Source organism: Xenopus laevis, chromosome 7L, assembly GCF_017654675.1.
Source record: "Xenopus laevis strain J_2021 chromosome 7L, Xenopus_laevis_v10.1, whole genome shotgun sequence".
Classification (NCBI taxonomy): Eukaryota; Metazoa; Chordata; class Amphibia; order Anura; family Pipidae; genus Xenopus; species Xenopus laevis.
The window spans coordinates 2,543,475-2,568,275 of record NC_054383.1 but is presented as its reverse complement, the minus strand read 5'-3'; the positions used below and the strand labels follow the sequence as shown (position 1 = coordinate 2,568,275).

The window sequence follows — 24,801 nt, the reverse complement described above, 5'->3', positions numbered from 1 at the left end:
ACCCCATATTCATATACACACCAGAACAGTAAGTGTATAATATAGAACACCCCATATCATATAACAGACAGTAACGTATAGATATAATAGACACAGCCGCATAATCAAATATACACACAGACAGTCACTGTATAATTAATACGAACACCGACCCATATATATAACACACAGACAGTAAACTGTACAATATAATAGCACGCCCCATATCATATACACACAGAACAGTATGTATAATAATGAACCGCCCATATCATATACACACTAGCAGTCACTGTATAATATATATGTCACCCCATTATCATAATACAGCACAGACAGTGAACTGTTATAATATATAGACAGCCCCGATACATACTACACAACAGAAGTAAGGTTATATTATATCGCACCTCCCATATCCATATACACACAGACAGTCACTGGTAAGATATAAGTAGGACACACCCATCATCATTATACACACAGAACAGTAACTGTAGTATATAGAACCGCCCATATCATATACACACAGACAGTAACTGTATAATATATAGACACCCCATATCATATTCAACAGACAGTCACTGTATAGATATATAGACACCGTCCCATATCATATCAACACAGTCACTTGGTATATATAATGAACAGCCCTCGTGGCCCGCCACCATTTATGACGTTGTTATATATAGACACCCCATATATACAAACGATATTGAAACCCCGATATCATAATAACACAGAGTAATGTTCTTTAAGCATCCCATATCATATACACACAGACAGTAAGTGTATAATATATAGACACACCCACCTCAATCAATCATATACACACAGAAAGTAAGTGTATAATATATACACCCCAAATCGAATGATAACCCATGACAAGTCACTGTATAAATACTAGACACCCCCCATATCATATACACACAGACAGTAAGTGTATAATATATAGACACCTCCCATATCATATACACACAGACAGTAACTGTATAATATATAGACACCCCATATCATATTACACACAGACAGTAAGTGTATAATATATAGGACACCCCCATATCATATACACCACAGACAGTAAGTGTATAATATATAGAACCCCCATAGTCCATATACACACAGACAGTAAGTGTATAATATATAGACACCACCATATCATATACACCAGACAGTAACGTGTATAATATATAGACACCCCATATCATATACACACAGACAGTAAGTGTATAATATATAGACACACCCATATCATATACAACACAGACAGTAAGTGTATATATATACACCCCCCATATCATATACACACAGACAGTAAGTGTATAATATATAGACACCCCCAATCATATACACACAGACAGTAAGTGTATAATATATAGACACCCCCATATCATATACACACAGACAGTAAGTGTATAATATATAGACAACCCCCCATATCATATACACAGCAGGCAGTAAGTGTATAATAGTAGACACACCCAATAATCAATACCACAGGCAGAAGTGTATAATATATAGACCGTCACTCCCCATATCAAACAACAATACAGTAAGTGTATAATATATAGACACCCGCCCATAAAGTCAATAACACAGACAGTCACTGTATAATATATAACGACACCGCCCATATATATACAACCCAACAGTACTGTATAATATACTAGACAACCGACCATATCATATACAACCCGCAGTAAGTGTATAATATATATGACACCCCATATCATATAAACACCCCAGACAGTAAAGTGTAATAATACTATAGACACCTCCATATCATATACACGCCAGACAGTTAAGTTTGTATAAGTATATAATGACACCCGCCACCATATCAATACACCACGACAGTAAGTGTATAATATATAGACCCGAGGCCCTATCATTACACACAGACAAGTAACTGTATAATATATAGGACACCGCCATATCAATATACAACACAGAGCAGTAAGTGTATAATATATAGACACCCCCCATATCATGATACACACGACAGTAAGTGTTCTATCTAGACACCATATTCATGATACACACATGACAGTCCTGTATAATATATAGACACCCCACATAGTCATTACAGCACAGACAGTAAGTGTATAATATTAGACCCCATATTATATACCCAGACATAACTGTATAATATAAAATAGAACGCCCATATCATATACCACACAGACAGTAACTGTATAAATATATAGATCACGCGCCCATATCATATACAACACAGACAGTAATTGTATTATATAGACACCCCATATCATATACACACAGACCAGTAAGTGTATAATATAGCTAGACACCCCCATATCATATACACCAGAGACAGTAACTGTATATTATAGGACAACGCACCCATATCATCATACACACAGACTCAAGTAAAGTGATAATATATAGACACCCCATATCATATAACACAGAAGTCACTGGTATAATATATAGACACCCCCCATGATCATAATCACCCAGACAGTAATGTATAATATAATAGACACCGATCATGACACCAACTGCAATATACACAAGACATGTAAGTGTACTAATATATAGCAACCTCCCATATCATATTACAACACAGACGTAACGTAAATATAATAGACACCCCCATACAACTCAATATACATCACAGACAGTAAGTGTATAATATAAGACACCAAGCATATCATATACCACCAGCACAGTAACTGCTATAATTATAGCAACCCCAATCATCATAGTCGACAGACAGTAAGTGTATAATATATAGCACACCCCTATCATATACACCGAACAGTAAGTGTATAATATATAGACACCCCCGATCATCATATACACACAGACAGTAAGTGTATACATATAAGACACCCCTATCATAACAACAGACAGTAACTGTATAACTATATAGACACCCGAGTTCCCCATTATCATATACACACAGACAGTAAAGTGGTAATAATTATAGACAACCCCCATATCATCATAAACACAGACAGTATGTAGTAATATATAGACACTAAGCCCATATGCATATACACAGACAGTAACTGTATAATATAATAGACACATATCATATTACACCAGAGGTAAGTGGGTATAATATATAGACACCCCCCATATCATATACACACGACATCGTAAACTGTAATATAATATAGACACCGTGCCCATAATCAATATACCACACAGAACAGTAAGTGTATAATATATAGAGTCACCCATATCATATACACACGACAGTAACTGTATAAATATAACACCCCAATATCATATACACACAGACGTAAGTGTATATAAGAATTATAGCCACCTCTCCCCATATCATATACACACAGACAGTAACTGTATAATATATAGACACTGCTAAACCCCACACTGATATTATTACAGATGGAATTGACTATGAAATTGTCAGCAAGTAACAAATGAAAGAGCAGCAGAGCTCCATCTGCAGGTGGCAGGAGGTATTACTGCTAATAAATTTCCACAGTATATAAGTTATTGGGGCTCATTTAGGAAGCGCACTGCTGGGAGTGCAATACTATTTTTTGGCAGGGGTTAAGAGTACATTGTATCTGACAGCACTTCAAATTAAAGGGCATCAATTTCCCAAGAACAAGTTGTGTGTAAATAAGAACTAATGGGATTTTACTCATTGATGTTAGCAACCAGTTAGTGATTGGGGAACGGGAGGGAGATACCCCAGATACCAAACCATGTTCTACATTTACACCTGGAAATCCATATAGTTCCAATTCCCCAAATATAAACACCAAGGAATCTGTTGCCTTTCAATGACAGTGAAAGTTGTTTTTTTTTTTCTTTGAACTTTAACCTTTATCTCCGCAAAGGAAAGTGTTACAGAAATACCTGAAATCGAGTCGGTGTAACCAAACCAGGAATTGGTTCTGCGAAAGAAAAACAAAATCTGCCTTGAACCCGTGTGATGTGAAGTGGAGAGAAGAGGAGACGTGACCTGCGTTCTCATTAAGTAACTTCTGGGAGAAGGGGTGCAGCTCAACATGGGGCCAGTCAGACCCTTTTCTATATGGAAACTAGTGCCTGCCCCACAAGGCTTACAATCTAAATTTTGCAACTTTGGCCCCTGCTCAGGCCTAAGAAACTGCACATGATTGCACCCCCATGACTATGCCAAGCCTGGGTAGATTGCCTTGGTGGTGGTACAACCAATTGCCAGGGATGGAGTTTGAATGTGTCCCATATGTGTCCTCCACCCGCACCCAAACCCTAACCCACTGCTCCACCATCCAAACCCTAACCCACTGCTCCTCCACCCGCACCCAGACCCTAACCCACTGCTCCACCATCCAAACCCTAACCTGCTGCTCCTCCACCCAAACCCTAACCCGCTGCTCCTCCACCCAAACCCTAACCCACTCCTCCACCATCCAAACCCTAACCTGCTGCTCCTCCACCCTAACCCGCTGCTCCTCCACCCACACCCAGACCCTAACCCACTGCTCCACCATCCAAACCCTAACCTGCTGCTCCTCCACCCAAACCCTAACCCGCTGCTCCTCCACCCAAACCCTAACCCACTGCTCCACCATCCAAACCCTAACCTGCTGCTCCTCCACCCAAACCCTAACCCACTGCTCCTCCACCCAAACCCTAACCCACTGCTCCACCATCCAAACCCTTACCCACTGCTCCACCATCCAAACCCTGACCTGCTGCTCCTCAACCCAAACCCTAACCCACTGCTCCACCATCCAACCCTAACCCACTGCTCCTCCACCCAAACCCTAACCTGCTGCTCCTCCACCCGCACCTGACCCTAACCCAGCATGCTCCCCCTGTAAGTATATAAAAAGTTGCACACACAGAGGCGTAAGTGGGGCAAAAGAAGACCATGGGCTGGGTGAATGAAGGCGAAAGCTCAGCCCGAACCCGTCCACGGCCCGAAGATATCTCCGGCTACCCGTGGGTGCCACAGGCTTCAGGCCAGCCCGCACAGCACTAGTGTCCTGCAAATTGTGTGTGGGGGAGGGGTCACATGATTTTTTTTTAAACATGTACAAATTGCTCAGGTCTTTGGCAGGAGGGAGTCACATGGGTGTAGTGGCATTGTGTTACACTCCCCATAATCTCACTATTCAGTCAGTAAAAAGGCGACAACAAAGGGGAACTCAACCCACAGTCAATGGCAGCTGTAAAGCACAGGGCTCCTGGCACCCTTAGCAGCACCCACTCCATCTTGTGATTGGTTCTCTAGGGACAAAACTGCGGCACGGCCCAGGTACCTCCCACATTTAGTAAATAAAAACCCCCTTTTTTTGGTTCTGTTCTAATGGAAACCGGAATTTCTAGATGATTTCTAGTGTAGGAATTTCTAGGGTAACAATGACCCAGAGCCTAGGGCCTCACCCAAATGTTCTGCAGAAAAATAAACTTTTCTTTTGACAAACGTCCCTTCTGTATTCCCCGCAGTTTGGGTCTCTCCTCAGCCTCCGACACGGTCCAATGCCGACTCCTCCCATATATTTTCTACTCTAGTGCCGTTTGTGACACCGATATTTCCTCATTGACATTTTTTCATATTGTTCCTTTCATGTAATAATTCTTGAAGTTCAAAACTTTGGCCGAACCCCATTCATTCACAATAAAGTTACAGATATAGTAAATAGCCATGTATATAAGCCATCCAGTCTTCACCCCACATCTCTCCCTTACTGACCCTCAAGTGGGGATTTCAGGAGTATCTAGTAGAGCAGATGTCTATTCTCCATAAAGACCCAATTGTATAGAGGAGTGCATTGGATACACCCTAAATTACCCAAGGTCAACAAGACATAAAGCAGAGTTCTGCACGGGTCTAGTGGGGCAGACTCATGTCCGACCCAGACCCACTGACCTGAAACCTGACCCACACTCACCATCTAGTATGTTCCCCAAACTAGACCTTCTCCCTGACCCATGAAACCATTAGTGCCTTCACACAGGAGCCTAATCAGACGGGTAGGGAGAAAAATTGTCACAACTTTAGCAAGAGTGGGTGGGACCAGTCCCGCACCTTAGCTCAGTACCCAAAACTTTCTACCCATAACCCAACGACTTTGCGGGTATTCTGCAGGTAATCGAACTGAAGCAGAACTCTACCATAAAGAATCATGACCAGTTTTTCCAACAAATGTATGTGCCCATTGTTCTTCGTGCCTTTAGACTGTAAGCTCATGTGAGCAGGACCCTCTAATTCTACTCTTTATGGAGCCCTTGTCAGTTCCTATATTGTAAGTTCCTCCTTCTAGAAAAAGATTACAATACGCAATGAATTAATGAAGCCAAGAGTTTAGCTACCACCACAGTGAGGGAGGATTTGCCAACAGTTAAGTCACAACCCAGAATTCCACCATCATGTTTTAGTTTTCATACAAAATTGTATGACGCCTCCAACAGGATTAAGAGCATTGTCAAAAGAATTTTGCACATTTTACAGGCAGAACCTATTTGAGGTTGGAAGGGCACGTATAGTTGCTCCAACAAAGAAATGGGACACCTGTTAGTATGTTCTACCTTGATGCAGTGCACCTCCTTATTTACCCCTGCAAGAAACTTTATGTAGGTTGGAGCACTAGATCTATAGGTACCAGAGTGGCCCACCATGTATGGAACATCAACAAGAACAAGGTTAATCATAATGAACTCTGACATTTTAAAAAAACAACATAATAGTGACCCTCGTGGTTATGGAGCTGGAACAGATCTCTCCTGGTCTAGAGGGTGGTGAATGATTTATAAACACGCGTTGCTGCATTATGCGTCCATTTGCGTGTTCCTTGGTGTGAAAAATAAAATGTTCCTTTTAGAGAAGGATATCTATTGGATCTCTATCTTGGATATCTATATCAGTACAGGGGAGTAGGTTGACTCACCATTTGACAGCTGGAAGAGGATCTCCATTGCATATGCACTATTTTTGCTGGTGCTGCCACTTTAAATTTTTTAAACAGACTATACTATTATATTTTTTTTGTGCACTTCCTTGTAGCTTTGTTCTACTGGTACAGTTACTGATTTGGGCCAAATCCAAACATTTTATGTACGGCACTGGAACCATTTGGATGGAATATTAGTTGTGGGTGTGATGGCCTCCCCCACCTGGTGCCCCTTCAGTGCCATTTAGCTTGAGACATATTGCTGGGAGCAGATATTACCAACCCCTGAAGGTTATAGAGGGTCTCAAGTAGTAAGATGTCCAAAAAAAACCACTGCCAACTCAATTTAAGATTGGAGTGCAATTTTCCTCAGTCAGGTCACCAAATTCCTGATATAAGTAATTCAAATTAAAGAGAAATGAGGAGAGCACTCATTAGGCATATTAATGCTGTGTTTGTTTTTTTATTTGCCGACTACTACTACTATGGGGGTCTGTAGTGATCTAATCACTATACATATAAACACTGAAAGAAAGAATTGTGACATTTCATAGCCATGGCCGTACCCATTTAATGAGTAAAATACAATAACAAATCCCAATGCACAGAAAACACACAACCAACTCTAAGGGCCCCACATTCTCACACCAGTGAAATATACCAGTAAGTGTGTCAAGTGGATCTAAGAACAAACCTTTTTGGCACAATGAATGTGAAAACACCTTCGTTGTCACCCAGGAGGGGAAATTTGCAGCCATTGAGCAGGAAGGAATGTGATATTTAGTTACAGTTATATAACAACAGAAACTGGATCAGCCCCTTAAACTCGCCTGTGTCCACCATTCTATAGGGGGGCATTTATCAAGGGCTGAAACAGAGCTCACCATGGGGCACTAGCCCTTTCTAGTTAAATATACAGTCAATTCTCTCTTCAATACATGTGACCCTAAAATCTTGTACAAGGACAGAGAGCTGGGAAATTTCCCTCTAGCAGCATAACTATACCCCCTCCAAACTGCACCCCCAAACTTGGTTCACGATCAATGAAGCTGCCTGTCTGAGTGTTGAAATGAAGTTGTGATTGTTTATACTGCCTGGGAGCGGCCATGATTGCTCTGATGAGGCAACCAGCACTTCCAATGAAACGGCCACATCCGGCTATTTGTTATTTCTCTTTCTATTATTAGTCACGATGATTCATTTATTAGTTGCCATTTGTTTCCTACAGATTTTATTAGGGGGCTTTTGACTGGTAGCAGTTTCACTCCTTTATAAGATTCCATTGTTCCATTTGTAATTGCAGCCTGTGTGTGCATATAATAATATAATACACAAAAGCCATAAATATCCTGTAAATTATATCCTTATAAACGGTGAGTTCTGATGTCATCAGTTATAAACGGTGAGTTCTGATGTCATTTCTGTCACATGACTCACTGAAACTTGTGTATTATAATAAATAAAGTACCCCCAGTTGCAAAATATAACTCGGAGTTCCATGACCTGTATAAAAACTATCGGCCTTCGGCCTCGTACTTTTATATGGTCATGAAACTCCTCGGTAACTTATAATATCCTTATATTTTACAAGAGGGGGTACTTTATTCACTATATTATTATTATTATTATTACTTCTTTGGCCTCTTCTGTCTTTCTTTCCCTGGGGGGGGGGGAGGGTGAGCTGGGCAATTGCTAAATTTCCAGGGATTTTGGACATAGACTAAACGACGTAGCGCCTAACGCAAGCGTGAATTCGCCAGTGCATTTTCGTTAATTCGCCGATTCACTAACGGACGCTGGCGTAAATTCACTAGTGTTACTTCGCACCCTTACGCCTGGCAAATTTGCGCAACGGATGTAACTACGCAAATTTTTCTGAACGCTACCTTTTACGCCAGACTTCCTTCGCCACCTCAGACCAGGCGAAGTGCAATAGAGTAGATAGGGATTGCTTCAAAAAGGCGTTTTTTCTTTATTATGGGTGATAGGCTGAAAAAGATAGATTTTATTTTTGGGGGGTTCCCCTCCTTCCCCCTACATACTTATGGCACCTTAACTATACAGTGGGCACATGTGTAGGGCAAAATAAAAATTTTATTTGATGTTTTGAAGGTTTTTCCAGGCTTGTGTAGTGATGCTACGAATACTTCCATTGTAAATTCAATTTGGCGCCGTATGCAAATTAAGCATCGCTATCGTAATAGGCGAATTAACGCTAGTGCAACTTCCCAACCTTACGCTTCCCCTGAGCGCAACTTCGGGTTTTAGTGAATTTGCGGAGCGCTGGCGAAAATACGCCTGGCGAAGTGCGGCGAAGCGGACGCTGGTGCAACTCCGAATCTTAGTGAATGTCCCACAGAGTGTTTTTGTTGCATTGCAGCCCTTTCCCTTTACAAGACGTGAATGATTTAAAGGGAGCACAGTTGTCCCTTTGCATTCGGCTCCTGCTTTGTGGGACCCCCCCATACTTGTACAACCCCCCGAGTTCTGACTTTAAGTGACGTCTAATCGTGTCATTTATTCACTGGCTCCCTCCCCACAATAACAAAGCCAAGAATGTTGGATGTGCCAAATACTTAGTAACTTACTGGATCCCACGTGTTCCTGCTGGAACCAGACAAACTGGAAATGCACTCGGGGCAAATGTTCGTCTCACTCGCCAGAAAGTAAATGATTTAAATAAACAAGAAGAACAAGGAAATCAGGAGAGGAGATCGGGGGGGATGGGGGAGATCAGGGCGGGGGGGATCAGCATGTTCTCAAGGCACCAAACCAGACAATGATGCGGGAAATGTCACTGGTTTCATTTGTCTTTACTGAGCCCCAAAGCCTAATCAACCCCCCTCAGGATTAGAATCAGGATTTATTGGGCCACATACAGTTTAGTTATTAGGGTTCATCTCCCCTGGGGGGCAATTACTAGCTCATTAGTCCCCTGGGCCCCTTTGTGAGTAGCGTCCTACACAGGACCACAATTAGGAATCTCTGCTACTATGTTAGTAGGGCTCTACCCCCCCAGAGTTCCCTTATTATTAATAATAATTACTCTCTTTACCCCAAGGTGGGACTGGGTGGGCATGATTGGCATTCAGTACAGGGGAGATCTGGGACAGTTGGTGTAGGGCAGAGGGATCTACAGCTTCAGTCCCCAGAGACCCCGAATGGCTTCTGTCCAACACTGAGTAACATCATGATGGTGGCCCTGCCAAAAACTAAAATGGAATCCTCATGCCCACGAGACTTTACCTAAAGTTTCCTTACATGATATAACAAAAGGTTCTTTATTAGAGTACTTACTATCAGTATTAAAGTTCTTCCATATATTTTGTTGCTGATGGTACAAAAAGATGGGTGTATAATAAGATGGGTGTACAATAAACTGGGTTATAATAAACTGGGTGTATAATAAGATGGGTGTAGAATAAACTGGGTGTAGAATAAGATGGGTGTAGACTAAACTGGGTGTATTATAAGATGGATGTAGAATAAACTGGCTGTAGAATAAACTGGGCGTAGAATAAACTGGGCGTAGAATAAACTGAGCGTAGAATAAGCTGGGTTTACAATAAGATGGGTGTATAATAAACTGGGTTGTATAATAAACTGGGTGTATAATAAACTGGGTGTATAATAATAAACTGGGTGTAGAATAAACTGGGTGTAGAATAAACTGGGTGTAGAATAAACTGGGTGTAGAATAAACTGGGTGTATAATAAGATGGGTGTATAATAAACTGGGTGTATAACAAGATGGGTGTATAATAAACTGGGTGTATAATAAGATGGGTGTATAATAAGATGGGTGTATAATAAACTGGGTGTAGAATAAACTGGGTGTAGAATAAACTGGGTGTATAATAAGATGGGTGTATAATAATAAACTGGGTGTAGAATAAACTGGGTGTAGAATAAACTGGGTGTATAATAAGATGGGTGTATAATAAGATGGGTGTATAATAATAAACTGGGTGTAGTTTGGGATTTTAGGAAGTGAATGTCCATGAACAGTTTGTATGGAGAGAGCTGAATGGTTACAAGAGTCAGTCAGGAATGTTCTAGAAGTGTCACAAAGGTGGGGGGTTGGTTCCTAGTGAAAGTCACAGGGTCCGGCAGTGAATTTGGGTTTGTAGGATAATTATTTTCTAATTATATAGAGAAGGTTTTATTGGGAGAAAACAAAGCTTATTTATCTGGACTCATTGGTCTGATTGTTTAACATTAACACCCCCCCCCTGGTCTCTCGTCCCATTCCAGGAAAACAAAGGAACTTGGCGCCAATTACCAAACGGTGTGATATTAACCCTTTAAGTGCCAGCAGAATTTCACATTTTGGTTACGCGAAATGCCAGCCGTTTTTGAAACATTTTGTGCTCTCTCACTTTAGGGGCATTTTCTGAGGGGAAACCTATAGTTTACCTAGGAAAACTATACATTGTTTTTTTCGGTAGAAACTGAGCTTTCTAAATCTGCCTGAGTTTTCATGTATTTCCACCTGTGCAAAAAAATTTATAGTGCTAAATACCAAAAAAAAAAGAAAAATTACCATTTTTCTTCGTATATCAATTTATACCAGAAAAATATTTCATTTTACGGATGAAAATCCAACTGATTTGGAAAGCCTTATGTCTCTCGAACGTGCCAATACCAGATATGTATAGTTTTAGGGAAAACTCCCGGCAGTATATTGCCGAATTTTGAAAGCACTAAGGCAGAAAACGGCATGCTTTAGATTCCAAGGCAAAAACTCCTGAAACCGTAGGTTTACCCCAGAAAACCATACATTTTTGAAAAGTACACATTCTGCCGATTACATAATAGGTAACTATGTCTCTCTACTCCCAACTACCAAACATAAAAGCTTGTCTGAACATAGCGGTTCTTCAAAAAAAAATTCAAAATTCTGAAAAATCATTTCAAAGGTTTTATTTTGCTGCTCCGCATATCCCAAACTATATTAGGTACCAAGAAAAAGCACCTGAAATATGATTGCCAGGGGTCCACTGAACAGTTTGATACCCATTATGCATAGGTTTACCAAAGTATCTGGCATTTAGAGACACCAATATGAAGTTAGCACATCCAAATTGATCAGGACTTTACTTCAGCTACTGAGAAATCAACACATTGACTGCATTTTTTTTGGGGTAAAAACACAGAAATATATGTTTACCCCCCAAACCCATATATTTTTGGAAAGTACACATTCTACCGAATCTAAAATGGGTACCCACGCCTTTCTGCTCCAAACTACTGAGTCGCAAGGCTTTCCCAAAATTTTCGGTTTTGGTGAAATATGTGAAAATTGCCTCAAACCTTCAACTTCCCAGCACCATATCACCCATGTATCATTATGCACCAAGAAAAAGCACCCTAAATATGATTGCCATGGTTCCTCTGAACATTTTGGTGGCCATTGTTCATAGGTTTACCAAAGTATCTGGCATTTAGAGGCCCTAAAATGAAGTTAGCGCATACAAAACAGTCCCGTGGGTAACTTCATCTAATGAAAAATCAACACATTGACTGCATTTTTGTGGGGTAAAAACACAGAAATATATGTTTACCCCCAAAACCCATATATTTTTGGAAAGTAGACATTCTACCGAATCTAAAATGGGTACCCATGCCTTTCTGCTCCAAACTACTGAGTCGCAAGGCTTTCCCACAATTGTCGGTTTTGGTGAAATATGTGAAAATTGCCTCAAACCTTCAACTTCTCAGCACCATATCACCCATATATCGTTATGCACCAAGAAAAAGCACCCTAAATATGATTGCCAGGGTTCCTCCAAACAGTTTGGTGGCCATTGTTCATAGGTTTACCAAAGTATCTGGCATTTAGAGGCCCCAAAATGAAGTTAGCGCATACAAACAGTCCCGTGGGTAACTTCAGCTAATGAAAAATCAACACATTGACTGCATTTTTGTGGGGTAAAAACACAGAAATATATGTTTACCCCCAAAACCCATATATTTTTGGAAAGTACACATTCTACCGAATCTAAAATGGGTACCCATGCCTTTCTGCTCCAAACTACTGAGTCGCAAGGCTTTCCCACAATTGTCGGTTTTGGTGAAATATCTGAAAATTGCCTCAAAGCTTCAACTTCCCAGCACCATATCACCCATATATCGTTATGCACCAAGAAAAAGCACCCTAAATATGATTGCCAGGGTTCCTCCAAACAGTTTGGTGGCCATTGTTCATAGGTTTACCAAAGTATCTGGCATTTAGAGGCCTCAAAATGAAGTTAGCGCAGACAAATAGTCCTGTAGGTAACTTCATCTAATGAGAAATCAACACATTGACTGCATTTTTGTGGGGTAAAAACACAGAAATATATGTTTACCCCCCAAACCCATATATTTTTGGAAAGTACACATTCTACTGAATCTAAAATGGGTACCCATGCCTTTCTGCTCCAAACTACTGAGTCGCAAGGCTTTCCCAAAGTTGTCAGTTTTGGTGAAATATCTGAAAATTGCCTCAAACCTTCAACTTCCCAGCACCATATCACCCATGTATCATTACATACTAAGAAAAAGCACCCTAAATATGATTGCCAGGGTTCCTCTGAACATTTTGGTGGCCATTGTTCATAAGTTTACCAAAGTATCTGGCATTTAGAGGCCCCAAAATGAAGTTTGCGCATACAAACAGTTCCGTGGGTAACTTCAGCTAATGAGAAATCAACACATTGACTGCATTTTTGTGGGGTAAAAACACAGAAATATATGTTTGCCCCCCAAAACCCATATAGTTTTGGAAAGTACACATTCTACCGAATCTAAAATGGGTACCCATGCCTTTCTGCTCCAAACTACTGAGTCGCAAGGCTTTGCCAAATTTGGCGGTTTTGGTGAAATATCTGGAAATTGCCTCAAAGCTTCAACTTTCCAGCATCGTATTGTCCATGTATCATTACCAGCATAAAGCATCCTAAATATAAACATATGGGTCTACTAAACAGTTTGATACCCAATATGCATAGATATACCAAACTTTGTGGCGCACAGAGACCCCCAAATGACAATATGTATAGACATTTTCACGGCTGACGCGCTGGCTGCTGCAATATGAGCACCTGGAGTGTGTATTATGCGACATTAGACCACCTAACAGTACAGAGACCCCAGAAAACCATATATTTTCAGAAAGTACACATTCTGACGAATCCAATATGGGTAAATAAGTGTTTCTACTGCAAACTGCCAAACTGCAAAGCAATGCTGAACATAACGGTTTTTATCAAATTTCTGAAAATCGTCACAAAGCTTGAATTTTACCCCATTATATGCCACACATTTCGTAACGTATCAGCATAAAACATCCTAAATATGAACGCCAGGGGTCTACTGAACACTTTGATGCCCAGTATGCATAGATATACCAAACTATGTGGCGCACAGAGACCCCCAAATGACAATAGTGTATATACATTTTCACGGCTGACGCGCTGGCTGCTGCAATATGAGCACCTGGTGTGTGTATTATGCGACATTAGACCCCCTAACAGTACAGAGACCCCAGAAAACCATATATTTTCAGAAAGTACACATTCTGACGAATCCAATATGGGTAAATAAGTGTTTCTACTGCAAACTGCCAAACTGCAAAGCAATGCTGAACGTAACGGTTTTTATCAAATTTCTGAAAATCGTCACAAAGCTTCAATTCTACCCCATTATATGCCACACATTTCATAACTTATCAGCATAAAACATCCTAAATATGAACGCCAGGGGTCTACTGAACACTTTGATGCCCAATATGCATAGATATACCAAACTATGTGGCACACAGAGACCCCCAAATGGATATATAGTAGAAAAAATTTACAAGGCAAAACAAAATAAGGCAGTAAAGAGTGAAATGCAAAAAAAATTCAATAAAACCACAAAAATCAATGTTTTTTTTTCCAGACTAGTGTTATCGGCCGTCAGAATCACAGTTTGAATATTTTAGCTGGGCCAAACAGGTTCTACGGCTAGAAACAAGTGAACACAACATACGCAGAGCTGAAAATGCAATAAAATGGCTAAAAATTCAATAAAATGGCTAAAAATGCACCAAAATACCCAAAATTGCAATATAATCACCGAAATAACATACAAAAGATATTGCACAGTACGGTTAGCGAATACGCTATTCGTAATGGCAATAAAACATTTTTTTCAGCCAAAAAAAGAAACGATGCGATAAGAAAAAAAAAAAAAAAGCCACAATGCCATGTATGTGCGTGTGCGTGTGTACAAATGGTAAATTACATGTTATGTGCGCGTGTGTGCGTGTGCACGTGTGTGTAAGTGCAGTGAGTGTAAGTGACCCCCCCAATCCCCAAAAATGTATGTGTAAGTGTGTGTAAGTGTGAATCTAAGTGTGTATTACTGTAATAAGTGTGTGTTGGTGTGTTTGTGTGTGTAATTGTTGCACTAACCTGAAAAAGTCGCTGGAGACTGTTGCACACGATCAGGAAGAGCCTCTGGAAGACATCTGCGACGTCATCTGTGTCCCTGTGCTGTGGGGGCGGAGATCTCCGGCGCGGTGTAGGCTGCAGCAGCAGGACACGTAAGTAACACGTGCCTGCTGCTGTTTTTGGGCCCCTGGGCGATCGCGCCCCAGGGGCCACTCGATCCCCTGCTCTGCTCGTTGCCTAGGGGCAGGGGATCGTGAAGGAGCGGAGCGAGCGGCTCTAACAGCCGCTCCTCCGCTCGCAAACCCGGAAGTGCTGCAGAACGTAGAATCTACGATCTGTGGCACTTTGGTCCTTTGATCCACAGAACGTAGATTCTACGTTCTGTGGCACTTAAAGGGTTAAAGGTAAATAACTTGAACCTTTACGGGAATGAACCCGAGTCTTTCCTGACAAATATCTAGTGGGGTTTTTATTCCTCCTCCCCCAATCCATCATTTCCCCCACTTTTCTCTATTCCTTCCCCAGAGTCAAACCTCCTCTGCACCGTGAACTGCGACCTCTGCATTCAGCTTTTCCCCAAATATCCCCCCCCCATTTTCCATTTTCTCCCCCAACTTCCCTGACTCACCCCCATAAACAGATATTAGACAGGACTGTGCCTTCAGCCGCACCATTTGCCTCGGTGCATTTAAAGGAGAACTAAACCCTAAAAATGAATAGGGCTAAAAATGTCCTATCTTATATAGTGAACTTATTGCACGAGGCTAAAGTTTGAGCTTGTCAATAGCAGCAATGATCCAGGACTTCAAACTTGTCACAGGGGGTCACCATCTTGGAAAGTGTCTGTGACACTCACATGCTCAGTGGGCTCTGATTGGTAGTGATGGGCGAATTTGCGCCATTTCGCTTCGCCAAAAAATTCGCGAAATTTGCGAAACGGCGAAAAATTCGCGAAATGGCGCCCGTTTTTTGCCACCAGCGCCCGTTTTCTCGACGCAGGCGCCCGTTTTTGACGCCGGCGCCCGTTTTTTACGCTGGGACCCGTTTTTTCAAAAAAAAAAATTTTGACGCCGGCGAATTTTTGCCGCGAATTTTCCCGGGCGTTTCACGAATTTATTCGCTGGCGACGAATCGCGAAAATTCGCCGCAAATTCGCACCTGGTGAATAAATTTGCCCATTACTACTGATTGCCTGTTGAGAAGCTAAGCTTAGGGCTCGTCACTAATTATCCAGCAGCAGAAAATGAGCTTCCCTGGCTGTAATATATAGTGAATAAAGTACCCCCTCTTGTAAAATATAAGGATATTATTAGTTACCAAGGAGTTTCATGACCATATAAAAACACGAGGCCGAAGGCCGAGTGTTTTTATACAGGTCATGGAACTCCGAGGTAACTTCTAATATCCTCATATTTTACAACTGGGGGTACTTTATTTATTATAATACACAAATTTTTACAGAAATGACATCACTACTCACCGTTTATAACTGATGACATCACTACTCACCGTTTATAAGGATATAATTTACAGGATATTCATGGCTTTTGTGTATTATAAGCTGATACTACAGGTTTGCTGATTATTCAATTCTGATGCTAATTGCACTGGTTTCTGTGCTGCCATGTAGTAATTATGTGTATTAATTACTAATCAGCCTTATATTGTGACATTTCTATTCTATGTGTACTGTATATTGTGAGTGGCTCCTTAAGCTCAGTAAGTGACAGCAGCACAGAGCATGTGAATCAGTGAATCAGCAGAAAAGAAGATGGGGAGCTACTGGGGCATCTTTGGAGACACAGATCTTTACTGCTAAAGGGCTGTGGTTGCCTTGGGCTGGTACAGAAGCACAAAACATCATGTACAACATTTCTAGCTACTTCTTAAGTTCTCCTTTAATATTCACAACTGAAACACTGTAACAAGTTCTAATAATTTGCCCCAAACACAATATAATGATAATAATACTAATAACAAATAAAGAGGAAAAACAGAAGGAAGGAAAATAACAATAGGGGCTACACGTCACCAGAGGTCTGTGTTAGGGTTGGGGTTGGGGTTAGGGTTAGGGGTTAGGGTTGGGTTTAGGGTTAGGGTTGGAGTTAGGGTTGGAGTTAGGGTTGGAGTTAGGGTTGGAGTTAGGGTTGGAGTTAGGGTTGGAGTTAGGGTTGGAGTTAGGGTTGGAGTTAGGGTTGGAGTTAGGGTTGGAGTTAGGGTTGGAGTTAGGGTTGGAGTTAGGGTTGGAGTTAGGGTTGGAGTTAGGGTTGGAGTTAGGGTTGGAGTTAGGGTTGGAGTTAGGGTTGGAGTTAGGGTTGGAGTTAGGGTTGGAGTTAGGGTTGGAGTTAGGGTTGGAGTTAGGGTTGGAGTTAGGGTTGGAGTTAGGGTTGGAGTTAGGGTTGGAGTTAGGGTTGGAGTTAGGGTTGAGTTAGGGTTGGAGTTAGGGTTGGAGTTAGGGTTGGAGTTAGGGTTGGAGTTAGGGTTGGAGTTAGGGTTGGAGTTAGGGTTGGAGTTAGGGTTGGAGTTAGGGTTGGAGTTTAGGGTTGGAGTTAGGGTTGGAGTTAGTTAGGGTTGGAGTTAGGGTTGGAGTTTAGGGTTGGAGTTAGGGTTGGAGTTAGGGTTGGAGTTAGGGTTGGAGTTAGGGTTGGAGTTAGGGTTGGAGTTAGGGTTGGAGTTAGGGTTGGAGTTAGGGTTGGAGTTAGGGTTGGAGTTAGGGTTGGAGTTAGGGTTGGAGTTAGGGTTGGAGTTAGGGTTGGAGTTAGGGTTGGAGTTAGGGTTGGAGTTAGGGTTGGAGTTAGGGTTGGAGTTAGGGTTGGAGTTAGGGTTGGAGTTAGGGTTGGAGTTAGGGTTGGAGTTAGGGTTGGAGTTAGGGTTGGAGTTAGGGTTGGAGTTAGGGTTGGAGTTAGGGTTGGAGTTAGGGTTGGAGTTAGGGTTGGAGTTAGGGTTGGAGTTAGGGTTGGAGTTAGGGTTGGAGTTAGGGTTGGAGTTAGGGTTGGAGTTAGGGTTGGAGTTAGGGTTGGAGTTTAGGGTTGGAGTTAGGGTTGGAGTTAGGGTTGGAGTTAGGGTTGGAGTTAGGGTTAGGGTTGGAGTTAGGGTTGGAGTTAGGGTTGGAGTTAGGGTTGGAGTTAGGGTTGGAGTTAGGGTTGGAGTTAGGGTTGGAGTTAGGGTTGGAGTTAGGGTTGGGGTTAGGGTTGGGGTTAGGGTTGGGGTTAGAGTTGGGGTTAGGGTTGGGTTTAGGGTTAGGGGTTAGGTTTGCGGTTAGGGTTGGGGTTAGGGTTGGGGATAGGGTTAGGGTTGGGGTTAGGGTTGGGGTTAGGGTTGGGGGTTAGGTTAGGGTTGGGTTTAGGGTTAGGGTTGGGGTTAGGGTTGGGGTTAGGGGTTAGAGTTGGGGTTAGGGTTAGGGTTGGGGTTAGGTTAGGGTTGGGTTTAGGGGTTAGGGTTAGGGTTAGGGTTGGGGTTAGGGTAGGGGTTGGGGTTAGGGTTGGGGTTGGGGTTAGGGGTTAGGGTTAGGGGTTAGAGTTGGGGTTAGAGTTGGGGTTAGGGGTTAGGTTAGGGTTGGGTTTAGGGGTTAGGGTTGGGGATAGGGTTAGGGTTAGGGTTGGGGATAGGGTTAGGGTTGGGGTTAGGCTTAGGGTTACAGACTGAGCAGAGTCTGCCCCCTGGAGGCCGTTCAGAGAAACAAGTAACAGGGATAAGGAGCAGCAACAGGAACACCAGGAGCAGCCTCTGAAGGGGGCCCAGGGGGTGCAGAAATATTCTTATTAATAAAATATAGAAACTTGGGGGTAACAGCCATGATGATAGAGCACCTACATTAAGGGATTCAAACACTTTAAAATGCACAGTATTTATTGTGGGGCTTATTTATTAACCTACATATTCAATTCTAATTAAGTTACCAGTTGCAACCAATCAGCACTTACCAGATAGAAAATGAAAGCAAAGGTGTGATTGGTTGCTATGGGTAATGGCACCAGCGCAATGTAGCAGATATGTCAGTAGATGTAAAGTAGTAGCGCAGGGTGCAGGACCCCCCCAGATCTATTGGTCCCTTTCTCATCTCACCTGCTGAAAATGGAGAATCTCTGGCTTCTGTCAGGTTTCGCATCTACTGAGTCTTCACCCTCCTCTTCCTCGGGGCGTGGCTCGTCCTTGATGTCAGATTCGGGCACCAGAGCCTCCTCTTTCTCATCCATCTGAAATTAAGGAAAATGACTCAAAATACATGAGAAACCCAATATAGAGGCTGAGGGTCAGAACATTGGCCCCCAGGGTCAGACTGGACTGCCAGTAGCAGAGCATCTCCCAGTGAGTTCAGGTTCTAGTGGCCCCAGGATAAAGCCCAGCGACCCACACGTCTCTAAACACCAACAGCATTTGTGCCACTAAGGTTGTCACCTGGTCACTATTTCACTGGCCTTATTGGTAAACTAGCAGCCAACGCTGGGGCTTGTATTATAAATGTAAAGGCAAAGTACTTGCTGGTAAATGTATAATCCCTAGTTGGGCCCCAGCCCCTGACATTATGGCTCCGCTCATTCTCTGACCCAACTCTAAAGCCCACGGGCCCTTAGTAGGTTTGTGTTCCCTGTGGGTCCCCCCTCTTTGTTCCAGTATCTCCTGCCATTTAATATCACATACCAGTGTAATAGTAATAGATCTCATTGTCTCACTGGGACAGGGGACACAGAATAAGCACAGGGGGGTCCACAGCCCGTCTGTACAAGGCTGAGCAGTGCTGGGGGGGGGGGCAAGGAAAACCCCAAAACTATGTTGTGTGAGTAATAGGAGTGTGGCCAGTGACCCTGGCAACCAGAACTCTCATCCATCTCATATATGACAGGGGTCACCCATATGTAGTGTGGAATAACAGGTGGATATATAGAAGCTTAAGACTAGGGCTGGGGTTTGGGTTAGAGTTAGTGCTAAGGCTAGGGCTAGAGTATTAGTGTTATGGTTAGAGTTAGTGCTAAGGCTAGGGCTAGAGTATTAGTGTTATGGTTAGAGTTAGTGCTAAGGCTAGTGCTAGGGCTAGTGTTAAAGCTAAGGCTAGGGCTAGGGTTACAGTTAGAGCTAAGGCTAGGGTTAGTACTATGGCTAGTGCTAGTGTATTAGGGTTAGAGTTCCAGTTAGTACTAAGGCTAAGGCTATGGTTAGGCCTAGGGTTAGGACAAGGCTAGGGTTAGGGTAAAGGCTGGGGCGACACAGCATCAGATGGAATGTGTTAGGGTTAGGCCTAGGGGCGACACTGAATCACATGGAATGTACCAATCTCTTCAGGCCGAGCTCAATAAATAAGACTTGATGTGGTTTTTGCATCAGAGCACAAAGTTCAAAACACATTTTCACTTTCTGCTGCTGGGGTTAGAGTTAGGGTCACTGATAAGGCTACGGTTAGGGTTAAACTGATTTACAGTGGTGTGTATCTCTACTGCTGGAGCTTTGGTCAAAATAAATGTAGATTTCAAAAAGTTCCTTATTTCATTGTAAAGTCATTCCCAGAAGTCTAATCTCAAGCAGACACTCAGTCCAAAGGCCACATCATTTAATTGATTAAGTAACGATGAAAACAAAGGGGGGACAGACTTACTGTTAGTTGGAAAAGGAGCAGAGATGAAAATCTTTATTAGTTCATATACAAACACTTTTCATGCCAAGGTTGGGCACTTACTCATAGGCTCATTAGGGTTAGTGCTAAGGTTAGGGTAAGTGCTAAGGCTAAGGTTAGGGTTAGTGCTAAGGCTAAGGTTAGGGTTAGGGTTAGTGCTAAGGCTAAGGTTAGGGTTAGGGTTAGTGCTAAGGTTAGGGTTAGGGTTAGTGCTAAGGCTAAGGTTAGGGTTAGGGTAAGTGCTAAGGCTAGGGTTAGTGCTAAGGCTAAGGTTAGGGTTAGGGTTAGTGCTAAGGTTAGGGTTAGGGTTAGTGCTAAGACTAGGGTAGCACAGCATTACATGGAATGTCCACAATTGCACTTTGATATTTAAAATTAAGAACATAAAGGGGACGTGAATCCGCCAAAAAAAATCCTCTGGATGGGGATGGGGGGCCCCGCCTGCATGGTCTGCACCCCGGCCCCCGCGTCCCCTAATTACGTTACTGATCTCCAGTCCCCAGAGAAACCCCCTGTGTAGTGAGCTGCTTCTTCCCTCAAAGCCTAACAAAAGCTTCAGCTAAAGGAACAGTTTGTTTATACAGAGCTCACAAAGGGTCATTTCAAAAACTGCACTTTGCACCCATCCTTCCCGAATCACTGAACTGACACCAGTCTCTGTCCCTACTTCTATAGAATCAGTAACATTTATTCTTAGGGTGCACTTGAACTTACAACTCAAACTATACCCCTGTAAAATATACCTGTAACATTCCTAACTAGCACTTCATCTAAACATGGCTGAATAGAAGCTGTGCAGACTGCAGCATGCATATAAACAAACGATGCAGTTGGTGGATTTTATAGGGGTCATTTACTATTGCAATGTGCAGTTTTGTCCCACTGTTTATCCCTAATGCATTCTATTACCCATAATTCCAGTGTGACTGCGACCAATGACCCAGTTATACCCCAGTTGTAATTGTATTTGGGTACTGGGTGCAAGTCATAGGGGTTGAGTCACTTTTGAATCTTGCATTCAAAATAAAATTAGCATTCAATTTGAATTTGGTTTTAATTTTCTATTATTTGTGGTTTTTGAGTTATTTAGCTTTTTATTCAGCAGCTCTCCAGTTTGTAATTTCAGCCATCTGGTTGCTAGGGTCCAAATTCCCCTAGCAACCATGCACTGATATGAATAAGAGACTGGAATATGAATAGGAGAGGCCTGAATAGAAAGATGAGCAATAAAAAAGTAGCAATAACAATACATTTGTAGCCTTACAGAGCATTTGTTTTTTAGATGGGGTCAGTGACCCCCATTTGAAAGCTGGAAAGAGTCAGAAAAAGAAGGGAAATAATTCAAAAACAATAAAAAAAAATCAATAAAGACCAATTGAAAAGCTGCTAGCCATTAGCCATTCTATAACATATTGAAAGTGAAGTTAAAGGTGAAGCAGGAATATGTGGGTGGATTCAGAAATGTATGAGATGCATCACGTCCCCCCATTTAATGACTTACACAGAGAGCAGGGGGCACCCCTATAAAATACCGGGTACAGGACTGGGTGGGAGGAGCCAGGGACCACATGTTGATCTAAGGGGAGGCATTTGGGTTCTACACGAGGGAATAACTTGAAATGCTGGGGGTCTGTTTATCAAAATTTGAATTTGTGAATTTGAATCTTCACTGAACTGAAAACATTCATGTTGAATTTAAAAACAAAAAACACCCACGTTTTGTCAAGAGCAACTCCCGGTAACTTCTACATGAAGCCGACAGCTTTCAGATGGCACATTGTTTCCATTCAAGTTTTTGAGATAAATCCCATAAAGTCCAGTTTCAGTGAAACGAATTGGAGTTTAGCAGAAAACAAATTGGAATCATGGTAAAAACTTGAATTGGAATGTTGATAAATCAGCCCCAAAGAGATAAGTGTAACACACACTGCCTGATACACACACACACAAACACTGCCGGACACACACACACACTGCCTGATACACACACACACAAACACACTGCCGGACACACACACACTTTTGGACACACAAACACTGCCGGACACACACACACACACACACACACACACTGATGGACACACACACACACACACACACTTTTGGACACACAAACACTGCCGGACACACACACACACACACTTCTGGACACACACACACAAACACACTGCTGGACACACAAACACACTGCCGGACACACACACAAACGCTGCTGGACACACACAAACACTGCTGGACACACACACACACAAACACACTGCCGGACACACACACACTTTTGGACACACAAACACTGCCGGACACACACACACACACACACACTTCCGGACACACACACACTTTTGGACACACAAACACACTGCCGGACACACAAACACACTGCCGGACACACAAACACACTGCCGGACACACACACACAAACACTGATGGACACACACACTGCCGGACACACACACACACTGCCTGATACACACACACACACAAACACTGCTGGACACACACACACAAACACACTGCCGGACACACACACACTTTTGGACACACAAACACTGCCGGACACACACACACACACACACACACAAACACTTTTGGACACACAAACACTGCCGGACACACACACACACTTCTGGACACACACACACACTTCTGGACACACAAACACACTGCCGGACACACACACACACACACTGATGGACACACACACACACAAACACTGCCGGACACACACACACTTCCGGACACACACACATTTGGACACACAAACACTGCCGGACACACACACACACACACACACTGCCGGACACACACAGCCGGACACACAAACACACTGCCGGACACACAAACACACACACACACAAACACTGCCGGACACACAACAGTGTGTGTAGAAGAGTTTGATACAAGTGCAGAGAATCAGTAGGGGAAGTCACACCCACAACACAAGTAACAAAGCGGGAAACTTTCATTTACTTTTACTTTCATTATCCAGTCCCAGGCTGAACAGTGAGTGCAGGACACAATGTATCACAATCCTACAAACTGTTACACAAAGCAACAAATAGGAGAAATTAACCCCCTGTCTGTCTCTCTCTATAGGACTGAGCCCAAGTGCTGATCCAGTTCTGAAAAGAAACCTGGAACCCCCAGAAGTGAGACAATAACCCCCAGAAGTGACACATTGTATCCAGTTACCCCTACATGTTACACCCCCCGCCCCCCCCCCATAGAAACAATTCGAGTGTTACCATTAACTGATTGTGATGTTTCCTGTCCCAGATCCTCAGTGTCGGCTGCTCACTGTCACTTCTGCTCTCCCCTCCCCTTTAAGGAAATAGAGATCAGACTTTCCACCTCCCCAGACTGTGGGATTTAACCAACTTTATTGTCACCAGTCACTGAGACAAAACCTCCAACAGGAGAAAGACCTGCCCTATATTATTCCTTACTCCTAGCAGCAATTATATATATATATATATACAGTATATGTGTGTTACATGAGATCATCTATCTATTTATCTATCATTTATTTACAGTATAAGCATATTACTTACCTGCTGTGATGATTTAAAATAATGTAAAATGTAGTATGTGTTGTATGTGTATTTAAATAAACAATCACATACCCCCTACTGTAAATGATAAGGATATCAGAAGTCACTGAGGGGTTGTTCTGTGACCATATAAAGGCACAAGGCTGCAGGCTGAGTTATACAGGGAACTCTGAGTATCACTCATGTATTATAAGGGATAATGTACCCCCTACTGTAAATGATAAGGATATTAGAAGTCACTGAGGGGTTGTTCTGTGACCATATAAAGGCACAAGGCTGCAGGCTGAGTTATACAGGGAACTCTGAGTATCACTCATGTATTATAAGGGATAATGTACCCCCTACTGTAAATGATAAGGATATTA

The 24,801-nt window shown here is 42.4% G+C and overlaps 1 protein-coding gene across 2 annotated transcripts in view; it reads right to left on the bottom strand.

Moving 5' to 3' along the window:
* Positions 1–24,268, bottom strand: part of casp7.L (caspase 7 L homeolog) — a 39,912-nt gene extending 15,644 nt beyond the window's left edge. Inside the window, exons 1-2 of one of the 2 annotated variants that reach the window (XM_041568399.1) lie at positions 24,131–24,268; positions 19,343–19,473 (exon numbers count right to left, since the gene is read on the bottom strand). In XM_041568399.1, coding sequence (XP_041424333.1) covers positions 19,343–19,473; positions 24,131–24,133 — 134 coding nt within the window. In that variant the 5' untranslated portion in view covers positions 24,134–24,268. 2 annotated transcript variants of the gene reach the window in all.
* Between the last annotated feature and the right edge of the window lie 533 nt (positions 24,269–24,801).